At 38.6% G+C, this 14309-nt stretch overlaps 1 protein-coding gene across 3 annotated transcripts in view; it reads left to right on the top strand.

Moving 5' to 3' along the window:
• The window catches only part of Cdh6 (cadherin 6), a 149808-nt gene that overhangs the window by 109395 nt on the left and 26104 nt on the right, over window positions 1–14309 (top strand). For all 3 annotated transcript variants that reach the window (XM_008835591.3, XM_029564773.1, XM_029564766.1), the window contains exons 3-5: window positions 6236–6530; window positions 10660–10779; window positions 13248–13415. In XM_008835591.3, coding sequence (XP_008833813.1) covers window positions 6236–6530; window positions 10660–10779; window positions 13248–13415 — 583 coding nt within the window. The remainder of the gene's footprint in view (window positions 1–6235; window positions 6531–10659; window positions 10780–13247; window positions 13416–14309) is intronic.

Below are 14309 nucleotides of genomic sequence, written 5' to 3'. Positions count from 1 at the left end.
GGGTCTTTTTTATCTTTCTTTCTTCCTTCCTTCCTTCCTTCCTTCCTTCCTTCCTTCCTTCCTTCCTTCCTTCCTTCCTTCCTTTTTTTCTTTTCTTTTTAAAAATTATTTATTAACAACATACTTAGAAAAAGCAGTTCATTACAGCAGCATCGACATATTCAATAAAAATTTCCTGAGCTAAGATGCATCTCTTTCAAAATTGGCTGTAAATTTTGAGGGTCACAGTTAAAACCTCATTCAATTTTATGTCTTATAAGGGTTATACTGAGTTCAATATTGTATAACTGTATTAATTCAACTGTGAACCTAAAATTTTATAGCCACTTTTGAAAGATGCTTCTCTTTCAAAATTGGCTGTAAATTTTGAGGGTCACAGTTAAAACCTCATTCAATTTTATGTCTTATAAGGGTTATACTGAGTTCAATATTGTATAACTGTATTAATTTAACGGTGAACCTCAAAATTTACAGCTAATTTTGAAAGAGAAGCATCTTTGCTCTGGAAATTGTTATTGAATATGTTAATGCTGTAATGAAATGCTTCTAATCATGTGGTTATTAAATAATTAAAAAAAAATGCAGTCACCCTCATCCAGTTTTAGAAATACTTTCAAAAAAGGGGGATTGGGGTAAATACAAGATAGGGCCATGTGATACAAAATAGTCATCTCAACATATACTTTGTTTAGCTTCTGATTTTAACCCTTCATGCACCCTTTTTTTTTTTCAATTTTTTGCCAAATGGACACCAAACTAAGCATGTAGTGCAAAATCCTCTGTACAAGGTTACAAATGTAGTAACAAATTTGTTCACATCATAAAAAAATTTTGTGTTTATAACCTAATAAATGACATTTTGGGCAATTTTACAGAAATTTAACTAGCCTACAAGTTTGTGTAATATATTGATTGTAATCAAAAATATTTCTTGGTAAGGACACATAAAGAAAAATTAAAAACACAAATAAAAAGCAAATGGCTCCATTAGCAGGCTTCTTAAAACACAAGTTGTTGGAAACACTGCCTAGATTTCTAATTCTGGAGGCAGGAAGGCAAGGAATTTGTGTTTCTGGCTAGGTCCCTGGTCAAGCTCCTGAACAATTTGAGAACCAGTGAAATGCTGTAAAGACAGAATTATGTTACCAGCAACAAACAAAAGGACCTCAGAAACACAGTGATTGAAGTTAAGGTACTTTTCTATGTCATGTTACAGGCTGGTCAATTAAGAAGTGACTCTGAAACACAGGGTCATACCCTTTGTGTTCTTCCTTCCTCTCGGCCTCTGTCCTCGTCAGCCCTTAGGCTTCAACCTAGGTGCTGTGGTTTGGACCTCAGTTATTTCCCAAAGGCCCGGGTATTAAAGCAGGCATGCCTGTCTCGCATCCTGAAAGCCACATGCAACCTAGGATAGCTGTGAATGGACCCAATGTGTTTGTAGATGACATCATATCATAATCAAAAGACATGATACTTCTGAGTTAAAGACTTGGTCACCAGCCTGTTGTACTCCTGGGAGGTGGAGAAGGCCTATTTGAAATGGGGTGTAATCTGAAGAAGTTAGATTATTGAGAGCAAGCCTTTGAAACAGATGTGTAACAACAGCTCCTTCCCCTTGTCCTCTGCTTCCTGGCAGGCAGGAGGTGAGCAGCTTTCCCTGCCTACTTGCCACAGATTCAAAGCTATAAGACCAAACTCATCTAGACTAAATCCTCTAAATCCAGGAGTCAAAATAAACCTTTCCTCTTTATAAGCTTATTATTTCAGGTAGTTTATTATATAGTTAACACAATATAACACCCTGTCACAATAATGCTATGTTCAACTTTATCATTTGTAAAATAATTGCCAGATGTAAATTAGCTAACTCATGCTAAATCATTAACATTCACACAGTAAAATAAATAATATAAAATTTTTAACATATTTTTATTTACCAAATCCTATAATCATTAAAGCTGAATCAGTTTTTAAGACTTGCCATGCACTTCAATCAGGGTTCAGTTCCTTTCTGATATAAACTTTCCCCATCAAGGTATCCTAAGCTCTTACCATTTAAATGGATTAATTTACATTATGTATAGGTGCATTATATAAAAAGAGATAACAAATATTTATAAACATCTGTAGGTATATTAAATTTAATTAACTCAAGTTAGCATAATGATTGTAGGCATATTTCCTAATTTAAAATAATATTCATCACTTTTCCGCCTTTTGGCTAAGATCAAGTATAAAATAGTATTCAAAAAGGTCATGTTCTCTCTCTACACATGAGCTGTTGGCTTTCCACTGTCCCAGTCAGACACATCTGTTTGCCATATTTGTTCTCTGATTGTCCTAGAATGCCTCAGATGAGCAACCATTCCTTTAAGAACCACCCTAAATTCGTCCTACTTTCTATTAACAAAGTAACCATAATTCGATGTTTTGTTTTAGGCAAACATCACATAGTGCCTTCTCTAAGCTCCCTCTGACTGCTGTAGGCACCTATGTGAGCCCTTCTAGGTAAGCTGTGACTTGGAACCTGTGTGTGCGTAGACGTTTCAGTGACCTTCTCAATGACTCAGATAGTGGCTTAATGACACACAGGAACAGGAGTCATATAACAGCATCAGCTGGCTTCACAGACTACTAAAAACCTATACAATTAGTGTTATGCCTTTGAATTTGGTTCAAAATTAACTTGTGAGCTGGTACATGTGGCAGATAAAAGGATGTTGTGTTCCCAGGGACAGCCCCTCAGGCAAAGACTCTGCCACTGCTCCTGACACCCTCCATGGGGCCATGCAACAAACACAAATCCCCGTATTTATTTTTCAAGACACTGTATTTGTTTTAGAAAAACAAAAGTGAACAGAGAAACAGAGAGCCAGGGCACCTTCTGGCTGAGAATGCCACAGATACAGTACGCCTGGCTGCCACAGGTGAGGTGCGAGTCTCAGAGCAAAGTGGCTAATTTTTACGTGATGGTGAATCGTTAAAAGTGAACCAGATGATTAAACTTAATAGAACAGCCACATTAAATTGAAATTAGCAAAAACATGCCTGGGGCAGCCTGCAACCTTTTATTTGTTGCTTAACTTCTGTCTTTTACAGTGGCCGTGATGAATGACATCACAAAAGAAAAAAATCCAATTAAAATCTAAGTGCTCCGTAAGCCTCTAATGTCTGCTTGTTGCCTGTGTTTTCAGAGGCACTGGAGTCTTCCATTTCCTCTCTTTCCCAGAGAAAAGAGCTGGCCCCAGGGAGTTCACGGGAGGGGAGGAGCGTGGGGACAGAGGCGTTGGGGGTTACTGCTGCTGCATTTGGCCCCGTCAGACTCAGATAGTTCATGCTGGGGGTGAGAGGAGGGAGGTTATACTGTTTAATTATCAGACCATGCCTCAGTAAAGAGATGCATTTTCCCACAAATTTTCAAATATTGATAAATTATAACTGTGATCTGCACCACAGTCCCTGCTCGCTGGTTTTTTTGGCATCTCCTCTGTGTCTTTAGATCGTCTGAGGTGTTTGTTCTATAAGTCATTGAAATGGTCTCTTCTGACAGCTAAAAATAAGTTTCTGATTACTTTTACCTGAATAAATCTTGTGACCAGATGTGGTGTTCACCTACTGTGCGACAATTACACATTGAAAACGATGAAAGTGGCGGTCAAGGAGAGTCTATAATCTAGTGGAATGCAGAATATAATAAATCATATGTGGAGACAACACTTGCCACCAGGTAGAAGAATACTGGCTTTTGAAAACAGATTTTACCTCAGAGATAGGGGGTGTTTACAAATTAGATTTTCTGAATCCTCTCAAAGTCAGAAGGAGAGCAAAAACATGCTGATTATGAACTCAGAGCTAATGAGAGGAGCGATATCTTTAATTTGGACGGTGCTTTATAATTCATAAAACACATATCGTGCTTTTATTGCATGTTTATGTGACAATTAATGAGGTATTGGTATATGGTCTCTAATTAGGTCTTCACAGCATCTCATCCTGCCACTCTTATTATCTGTGTTTTACTGATGAGGGCCCTGGCACTGGAGGTTAATTGGCTCTGCTGTGGTCTTACACCTGGTGAGGAACTGAGTGTGAACATGACCTGTACTTAGGGCTTCTCTGGGTACCCAGCACTGCGCCCTGCTGCTGACAACGGCTGCCTGGGAGCCAGCATCCCATCCGAAGGGCGGCTGCAGTGCTTGCTTTACTCCTGAGTTAATGAAATGGCTTTTTAAGAGCGTTCTTCAGTCATCAGAATCTGACAATGGAGAGTTAAATTTTCCCCGGTGACTCTTTCTGTGTCATCATGGTTTCAGCACTTCCTTCGCCTATCACATCACACAAATCACGGAGTGCTCTTGCTTTACATTTCTGACTGAATTTGTCTCACTTTAAGCAATTTCCTCACTGTTCACATTTATCTTCCATTATTTCTGCCAAATTGCTTTCAAAGCTACTAATTGTATGAATAATATTCTCATTCTCGAACTCAGCGATTAACTAGCTGTAGCTGAGTGGCACTGAACACAATCTCTCAGCTCCAAAAATGGGGACATTGCACCAAATACTCTACAGGGCACCTTCCTGCCCTCACATTCTAATCTTCCAACTCACCTGAGCTGGGTGTGATTTTGAAACTACATAAATTGGAACCTTGGGTTTCTTGTTTCTACAATGATGGATTACAGGACCTCAGGATCACAAAAGAATCTTTCTCAGAAAGCAGTCAAGGGGCATATTCCCCTGAAGGGGGTGCATTAAACAGTATAGTTCCAGATAGCCACACTAAAAAAGTCACATAGAGTCTGAAATTGTGCCCCCCTACCCCCCACCCCCATAGCCTTTTCATATGTTAGTGGCAGATTAAGAAAGTATTTTTGCAAATTTATTGGACCCTCTGAATGTTGTCTAGTATATATTCTGTGGCACACACTTTCAGAAAGGCTGGTTAGATAGTTTTCTAAGTTCCTTTTGGCTGTAAGAGTCCATTTTCAGGTGTTTGTGGACACTACTTGGAGCATTCCATGTGGTGTTAATCCAAAGCACACAATGTTTACCTGTAGTCGTTACTGTTGATGTCACCTGTGTTCGTAACCACTGATGCCTGGGACTGGGGCTTTCAAGTAGTCCTCCTCAACGGAAAACGCTTTCTGAAAATTTATGAACAGAGTTCAGTGGTTGGAACATTTTCTGGGTAGGGAATAAATAATTTAGGAACCCAACTCCAAGTTGGGTTCATCAGCTTTTCCAAGTTAGGATCATCAGCTTCCACTTCTACAACATCCAAACAATCATCTAATACCCGCCCCCCCCCCATTACTCTGGTGCATCCACTGACAGTAAATACTCACCTTCTCTGCTGATTACTTTCAAGAGGGAATGGGAACATCTTTCACTTCCTCATAAGGCAGACAATCTCAACTTCAGGCTGACTCTACATATTAGAAGGCCCTTTCCTATGTCCTACTAAAATCCAAATGCTAGATGCCGTTCTCCCAAACTATCTAGAGAAGTGGTTTCATGGTAGCACTGAAGATGTCTCTCCAATGCTTTAAATTGAGTTTTAAAAATAAATATCACATCTTCCCAGAAAAGGGACTATAATCTCCATCACCCAAGGTGAGTGTCTAGCTTCCCCAAGTTCACCAGAAGGCAGAATATACTCAGATCTCTCTGATGCAAACACCAAAGCCCTTTTTAACAGTATAGCAGTTGGAGAGTAGTATGTGTGTGCCATGAGGAGAGGGAGAGGTGAAAAGATTCATTCAGTCAAACTTGGGTGTTCTTAGGTATTTAAAATTGCTTTTAGCTTTCCCTTCTTCAAAATAAGAAGCATTACTAAATTTTCTATTTCATTCTGGAAAATTCTGTGACTACAAAGGAATATGTTCATTAATGAATGATATTTACTACTGAAGGATTATGTAAGTAGTAAAACAACAAAAACAGTAACTTCCCTTAGAAGAAACTGAATGAATGTTAACGAAGCCTGTGTGATAAAAACAAAACCAGTTTGGAATCACATGCTTGACTTTTACTTTCTTTAATTTTTTTTTCCTTGCACTAGTTACATTCAGACCAGGATAGAGGAGATGGATCACTTAAATATATCCTTTCAGGAGATGGAGCAGGAGATCTCTTCATTAATGTTAACGAAGCCTGTGTGATAAAAACAAAACCAGTTTGGAATCACATGCTTGACTTTTACTTTCTTTAATTTTTTTTTTCCTTGCACTAGTTACATTCAGACCAGGATAGAGGAGATGGATCACTTAAATATATCCTTTCAGGAGATGGAGCAGGAGATCTCTTCATTATCAATGAAAACACAGGCGACATACAGGCCACCAAGAGGCTGGACAGGGAAGAAAAACCCGTTTACATCCTTCGAGCTCAGGCTATCAACAGAAGGACAGGAAGACCTGTGGAGCCCGAGTCTGAATTCATCATCAAGATCCACGATATCAATGACAATGAGCCTATATTCACTGAGGAGATTTACACAGCCACCGTGCCAGAGATGGCCGATGTCGGTGAGTTCTGCACACCCAGCTCTACCAGTGCTTCCACCAAGTGAAGAACCCCGAGCCAAATTTACTGAGCTGAAAGCCTTTAAATGCCAAATTCCAAAACTATCATGTCTCTACACAATCCAGACATGTCCTTTTCTTAAGTGCAACCCTGTTGCCTAGTACTATCCTCGTCTCACCTTATGACTACTTGAGAAACCAGAAATAAGGTTATGAAAGCAACAGGGTGAGGGTAGGAGGCAGAGGGGAGACCGTCTCTTCTTTCTCTCCCACTATTCCTCAGGCCAAAAGACAGCAACCTTCTCTATCGCTGTAAGCTCACATCATAATTAGGCTGAGGGAGGGGAAGAAGGGGGAGCCTCTCTGGTGGAAAATAAAAATTCAGAAATACCAACAGGGCCATTGAGGTGACTCCTCAGGTAAAGCCTGACCACCTGAGTTGGTCCCCAGACCTGTGTAAAAGTGGAAGGAGAGAACCAGCTCCATGAAGTTGTCCACTGACCTTCCTCCATACTATGACCTTGCCCACACACAGAGTAATAATGGTCTTTTTTAATAAGCAAAAAATTAAAGATATTGATGGTTACTTGAAGTGACTGTAAATTAGGGAAAAGATTGCAAGAATTTTTTTTTAATTCACAAACAATATGCAAACAATTGAGACTTCTGTGAGATTTAATATGGTGAATTAATATTTTACATACAAGTTTACTACCAATTTTCAGTTTAATTTGTGTGGGTTTAATTTGCCTAGACTGGAAGAAGATAAACAGGATTTAAATTAAGGGGAAAGTTCAACTGATATCACACTGAGAAGCATTAAAGTCCTTCATGGGAGATAGTGATGTGTCCTAAACCACTAAAGCCAAGGGATATTTTTTTATTTTCACTCTTCCAACTTCAAAATGGCTGAAAACTACAAAATCACGTCTATAATTCCATCAGTTAGATATGAGACCAATACGAGCTCGCAAATCCAAAATTTGGAAATTACCGAGTCCGTGGAAATGATCGTAAAACACCAAAATATTTTTCATGAAGAAATTATCTCAATCACTTGTTTTGTTAGAAAAATCAAAAGCCATCATCAAAGCGAAAAAGGGGCTTGGAATTATCTTTAAAGGAAGATTTTCCCATAGGTGCTAAAAGGAGAAAGAATTAAGGAAAGATAGTTATTGTTATTGTCTGAACCACCCAAAACAATTGTTAAGGAGATTTGAAGTTTCCGCCTTGCCTCTGTACTGCTGCAGGGAGCACCACTCACTTTTGAAGCCACTAAAAATTTAAATATGCATTACAAATATTTGGGGAAAGCTAGTCCTAACATATCCAGAGAATTTGCATACAGGCACCCAGGGTAATGCTGATATTATACATTATTATTACACATCAACATTATTGGGTTCAGTAACTGCATCTTGAAAATTATATAAAGGAATGGAACAACAGCAAAGAGGTAAATGCACTTCAGTATCAAACACACCTAAATTCAAAACACTCTCCACTAATAGCCAGCAGTGTAGCCTTGGGCAAATTACTTGATTTCTCTGATCCTGATTTCTTTGATCATCCAATTCTGCATCTACAAACAGTAAATAATAAATTCTGCTCCTAAGGGTTACAATGAGGATTAAATAAAAAACAGATGCAGAGCCCCTTGTGCAATACCTGCACCTAATAAGCACTTAGAACATCTAGATAATCATATTCCAAAGGTAATCAGAATTTATATTAATGCAAATAAGAACTTGGATGTTTGTTGACTTCTATTAATTCTCCTTCTAAAAATCACAGGAGGCCTCCTTCTGTCCTTCTCCCTTGCTAAATTACAAGGGCTAGTACTGTGTCTCATGCATCCGGGCTCTACATTGAGAGTCTGCGTCCCACCTTAGCAGCGTGCACTCTGTTTAATAAACAAAATGGTTAGATATTACAAAAGCAATTTTAAAATCATAATACGCCTTACATGGAACCTCCCTGCCCTCTTCATGTGTAGGACAACTCTAGTAGTATGCCTACGTCTTATCTGATAGGACTTATTTCATATGGCTTATCAAAAGCCAGTCATCAAGTGGCCTTAATGGGAGGATCTTCTCTTTTTTTTTTTGAAAAAAATCCTTTGAGAATTAAATAAAATCTTTGGAAACTCTCATCAATATAATAGATAATAGACATACAAACACACACATGAAATTAACATAGTATTTCAGAGACAGTGAAAGTACTTCCAAAGTTCGTAGATAAGGATTGTCACCAAATAAGAATGCTAATCTAGCATGAGGTAACTTTCTTTGTATATTTAATTATAATCATTTGGAATGACATGATCAGATGTTTATACTATCGTATTCCAACTAATTCTTTGGGGTTTGGGGTTCCTTTTTAAGGAACCAGCTCAGGCTGGCCTCAAACTTACTTTGTAGCCTCGGATGACTTTGAGCTCCTGATCCTCCTGTCTCCACCTTCTGAGTGCTGAGACTGTAAGTGTGCACCACCTCGCCTGGCTTATGCATTGCTGGGGATTGAACCCAGAACTTCCTACGTGCATTCTACTTACCAAGCTACATCTCTAGCCACAAATAATTCTTTATCTGATTCAACTATTTCTTTGAAGGGTCAAAGTCTTTCAATCTCTTGAAATTATCATATATTTAGGAAATCAAGCATAGACTAATTTCAACAATGAAAATATTTCCTGGTCTCATTGCTTAAAGTAAAGTAAACTTTGGACAGATTTGATTTAGGGTCTGGGTTCTTGGTAGTTTTCTGTCCTATTCAGCTTTGTCCTCAGGCTGACATTTCTAAGGTCACAACAGATACTGTATTTGTGGCTTACCCCACACATTGCAATCCAAAAGAAAGAACATCTAGGACATATAATTTCTAGCAAAATCATAAGTGGCCCTATTCTTGGACAGTACCCAATTCCTGTGGACAGAGTAAAGCAAGTTGCATCACTAGATAAGTTGAATCACTGCAGCAAGAGACCAGTCAGATCCCACCACTGGAGATGGGAAGGAGTCAGTTCATCCAAAATCAGGATCATTCCCCATGCTTCTCTTTAACATAGTCCCCATAATATTTAATTAATCCCTTCCTTTCCAAGTGAAGGATCCACAGCCTCCTAACCTAGCATTGTACTAAAGTTCTCCAATCCTTTGCCATGAAAGCCGAGTCCAGAAGTAATTAAGACTGGGACAGCAAAATGACTCAGTGGGTAAAGATGTCTGCAGCCAAACCCTGATGATCTAAATTCAATTTCCACGATCCATAGAATGGAGAGAGAAATAACTCCCATAAGTTGCCCTCTGATCTCTACAGCTGCACAGTGGCATTTGTGAGCATTACACACACACACACACACACACACACACACACAAACACTACTAAATAAATTTAAAAATGTATTTAAAAATTTTAAATTAAATTATGCTTTCTTAGATTTTAAGAGCCAGAAGACCTGAGTGATTGCTGTGAGACAGTGTTTTCTGCATATGGCAGAGATGTTCAACTCATGAACTCTCAACAATATGGTACAAGACCTGCACAAGAGCCAGAGCAGTCAATATGCCAACATGGATGGGGCAATATTCACAAGGCCTCCCCATAATAGAAGACTAATAGGATGGTTACTTAGAGAGGGAGAATCTTTATTCTTCAAGGACACTGCCTCTGATAAGTTGCCTAAGTCCAGGTGGTTCAGCCCAAACCCAAGTACATATGGCTAACACTAATCATAGTCAATAGATTATATAATGTGTACATATAATTATTATATATAATAATAATTATAGAAGAGGTCATTAGTTTAAGAGAGGGATATGGGGGGCATAGGAGGACTGGAATGGGGAGAGGGAGGGTTGGAAATAATGCAGGTACTGTGTTCTCATGTATGAAATTATAAAAATATTAAAAGTTGCATGTATGGAATTCTCAATAAATTATTTATTTTTAAAAAATTAAAAGTTATAAAAATAGGACAAAAGACAGCTTTTACTGACCAAAGAAACAGAATAAAGCAAGAAAATCCATTTAAAACTTTTTTAAAAGATTATGCTTTCTTTATATGCAGGTGTATTGAGAAACGTAATGAACCCTTATTTGTTTTCAATTTATGTTTCCGTCATTACAGGCACATTCGTCGTCCAAGTTACTGCAACTGATGCCGATGACCCAACATATGGGAACAGCGCTAAAGTGGTCTATAGTATCCTGCAGGGACAGCCCTACTTTTCAGTCGAGTCGGAAACAGGTTCGCAAACTTTTTCATCTTCTCTTGTACGTTCTGTAATTTTAATTGACATGCTCAGCTGAGCCAGCATTGTTTTAATAAAAACTATCAGCATGATTGGATTCTTCTTGTGTTCCTCTGCCAAACTCTAATGATCTATTTGTAAGCATGACATCCAGATCATTTTAATAAAGAAATCTAACAGTGACTCTTTCATCCACCATGTATATAGGAGAGAGTCCTTCTGTTATTCTTTATTCATCCAGATTGAGTGAGGCTGAAAGAGCAGCCCTGACTAAACAACTACAGCTGAGCACAGATACTCTGGTTCCATTTCTTCTAGTTACTTAATAGTATTACATCTCTCTGTTCTGCTCTAAAACTAGGAAGAACCATGTTGCCTATTGTACAAATAAAAAGTGGCCGTGAGATAAGGTACTAACAAGCAGAACATTGAGTTGTGCGCAATCTGCCACATTCCCTTCCCCAACCACAGTGTTTGTGGAAACCCTTGAGATGGGCTGTCCAGCCTGGATGTCCAAGTGTAACTATCAACAGAGATTCCTGCTTGCCTGCTCAGAGCCTGAGCAAGAATTAGACTGTAGTTGAGTCACACCACTAAGACTGCATTGTTTATTGTGACATCATGGGCTAGCCTATCCTGTCTAGTACATCCCTACTCAAACAAATCAGCTTGCCTCTTGAAATCCTTTTTACAACATTCTTATTTTTCTGTATTTCCCTCCACAAAGACTAACTGGAATGTTGGACTCTTTGCTGCCTGTCACTTCCAGATGCCCATGAGAAGAGCCAGGAATTGAATGTTTAAACTACACTTTATTCAGTTAGCTGGCCATCTGAGAAGACAGTAGATTAACATCCTAAAAAATCTTGTCTTTTATCTCATCTCCAACCAGCAGATCATAGGGAAGAGAAGGGGTATAACAAAGGCAGCCAATCATGCTAGAGTTGAGTCCTGCCCTCTGCTCAGGTGGTCAGCTACACTTCTGAGACTTGTGATGTCCGTGCCTCTCTCGTTATCCCTCACACTCCTCCCTCATTCTGTGGATGGTTGTGTTTCAGGCCCTTCTTGAAATGTTGAATCAAGTTAGTTTTTGTTGGTATCAACCTTGTACTCCATCGAGGGCACTGGGTCTAGGAGGGGGCTAACTCAGAACAAGAAAACCATTCATAGTGTATGTGTACACTGGTAATAACACTTACGAGCTGATTCCTCTCTACAGTATGAGTATGTCTTTATGACACAGTATAAAAAGTGTCCCTGCCAAAAGTATCATGCTATGTGATGATTTATTTTTTAGCAGAAAGCATTGTATTGTAAATTCTACACATATTTTGCCCTCACAATAGGAGTCAAGTTCCCTTTATAAATTTTTCAAACATCCTTAATTTTAAACCAGAGCCTTTCTACATTACTACATCAAATTGGAAATCCATGTGTTAAAAGGTGAATAGCCTGGAAAGAATCCCAAGGAGAAAGAAAGTGTTGGTTTGAAAAACAATGAGAATGAAAAAATTAGAATTATTCAACTTACAGGACAAAAGGCTAACGTGATTTCCTGTATTGAAATAGAGAAGTACTATTATTTAGACAAGAGAAAGCAGCTGTTCCTTGAAGCCAAGATTCTGAGAATAAAATTGACCTGTTGTCTGAGGAGTTCTTCTTAAAAGGAAGATATTTTCAGCTTCGTTAGTGGTTAAGCACTGGAATGTGTGACCGGAGAGGGTTGCAAAGCCTTCTCCGGTGATTTTTAAAAGAAAGTGAATTTAAGCATAAACACTCTATAGAGATTAGGCAAACTTTTAGAAAATTTTTCAAGTAATTAACTACCTAGCAGTAGAACTAACTCTAAACTAACTTTAAAGTGTTGGTTACTATTAGGATCCGTTGGACTAATGTTCTCATATGCTATAAGAAAAGCTAAATTCTCAAGGATCGTACAAGATGATAATTGGGAGGGAATTGAGGCCATTTCCTCAGCACCATAGTTTTGTGGTTAAGAAAACCCTCAGAACATTCATTATGGCAGGAAGACTTGAGGAGCAATTAGCCACTTCAGTAATGTGAAACACGGCACCAGCTCAGGGAAATGGCTTCTTTCCTGCCTGTTCTTTGTATACCTCAATTCCTTTTATCCAGCAGCAACCGCAGCATGTACCGTTATGCCACATGCCAGTTACATTTTGCAGTATCATCTCATCACAGTATTTATGCTACTCATGGTCTATTCTGCTCTAGATTTGACTTGTACTTCCCTTCATCCTCCTTGTATTACTGTTTAATGTGTATCTCTCTCCCTGTGTGATTGAAATTTCCTCTGTATGTCTATAATCATCTTTACATCACCATGACATCTGTACAGTGCTTTGTATATTTTGGGTGACAGTCTATGTTTGTTTGCATAAATAAATGATTCATTAAGTATTGTTAATGCCTCCCTTTCTGCTCCTGAATTTCATATCCATAGGTATCATCAAGACAGCGCTGCTCAACATGGACCGGGAAAACAGAGAGCGGTACCAAGTGGTGATTCAAGCCAAAGACATGGGCGGCCAGATGGGAGGACTGTCGGGGACCACCACCGTGAATATCACACTGACGGATGTCAATGACAATCCACCCCGTTTCCCCCAGAGTAGGGACATTTGATTGAATGAGTTTCTCCAATGTGCTTTTGTGAAAATTCTAACTTTCAGAATATTTTCCACTATTGTCACTATTGTCGAAATCACCGGACTTAGGAAGAACTGGCACTTTTATTAAAATTATTTAAATGAGTTGAAAACAACACTTATGCTCAGGAAGTGTGAACACTTGTGTTCCACCATTGGTAATTAGCTGGGCGATTTCTGATATGGCTGCTGTTAAAGCAACATCATTGCTTTTTTTTTCCTTTTTAAAAAGACTACCAGAGACATAAACTTGCTTGTGCAGAACATACATACATAGACATGCTGCTATTTGTTAGGAAAAAGTTGACTTTGTGTTTTGTGAACTTAATCAGGCATGTAATCTCTTTTAAATGCTCACAAAGCTTTGCAAGGAAAGGATTTATCATTTTCCTGCTTCTGAAAATACAGCTGTGGAAATTGCTATATGCTTAATCCATTTGTAATCATAAAGAGTTTTCTACATTATGGTTAATTGAGATACTGGAAAACATCTCAGAACTCATTAAGTCTCATGATCAGGTAGGAAGAAAAAACAACATCCGTGACTACGGCTTTATACCAAGCAGTATTTTGGACTCTATCACACAGAGCCATATAATCAGGACCTGGATATAATGCAATTTTTCTACCAAAAAAGAAATTCACTTTTTGACTATGCTCCCCTGAATAAGTTATCTGAATCATTAAATAGAAAACTTAGCTGGATATGGTAGCTCACACATGTTATCCAGTACTTAGGCAACTGTGGTAGGAGCCAGGCCTGAGCTACATAGAGCATTCCATGCTAGCCTAGGCTACATAGTAAGACTATTTAAAAAATAATAAGAAGAAGAGGGGTGGGACTAGAGAGATGGCTC

Source organism: Nannospalax galili, unplaced genomic scaffold, assembly GCF_000622305.1.
Source record: "Nannospalax galili isolate Female #2095 unplaced genomic scaffold, S.galili_v1.0 scaffold150, whole genome shotgun sequence".
NCBI classification, from domain to species: Eukaryota; Metazoa; Chordata; class Mammalia; order Rodentia; family Spalacidae; genus Nannospalax; species Nannospalax galili.
The sequence above is the reverse complement of the archived record's forward strand: the minus strand, read 5'-3'. Positions and strand labels throughout refer to the sequence as shown.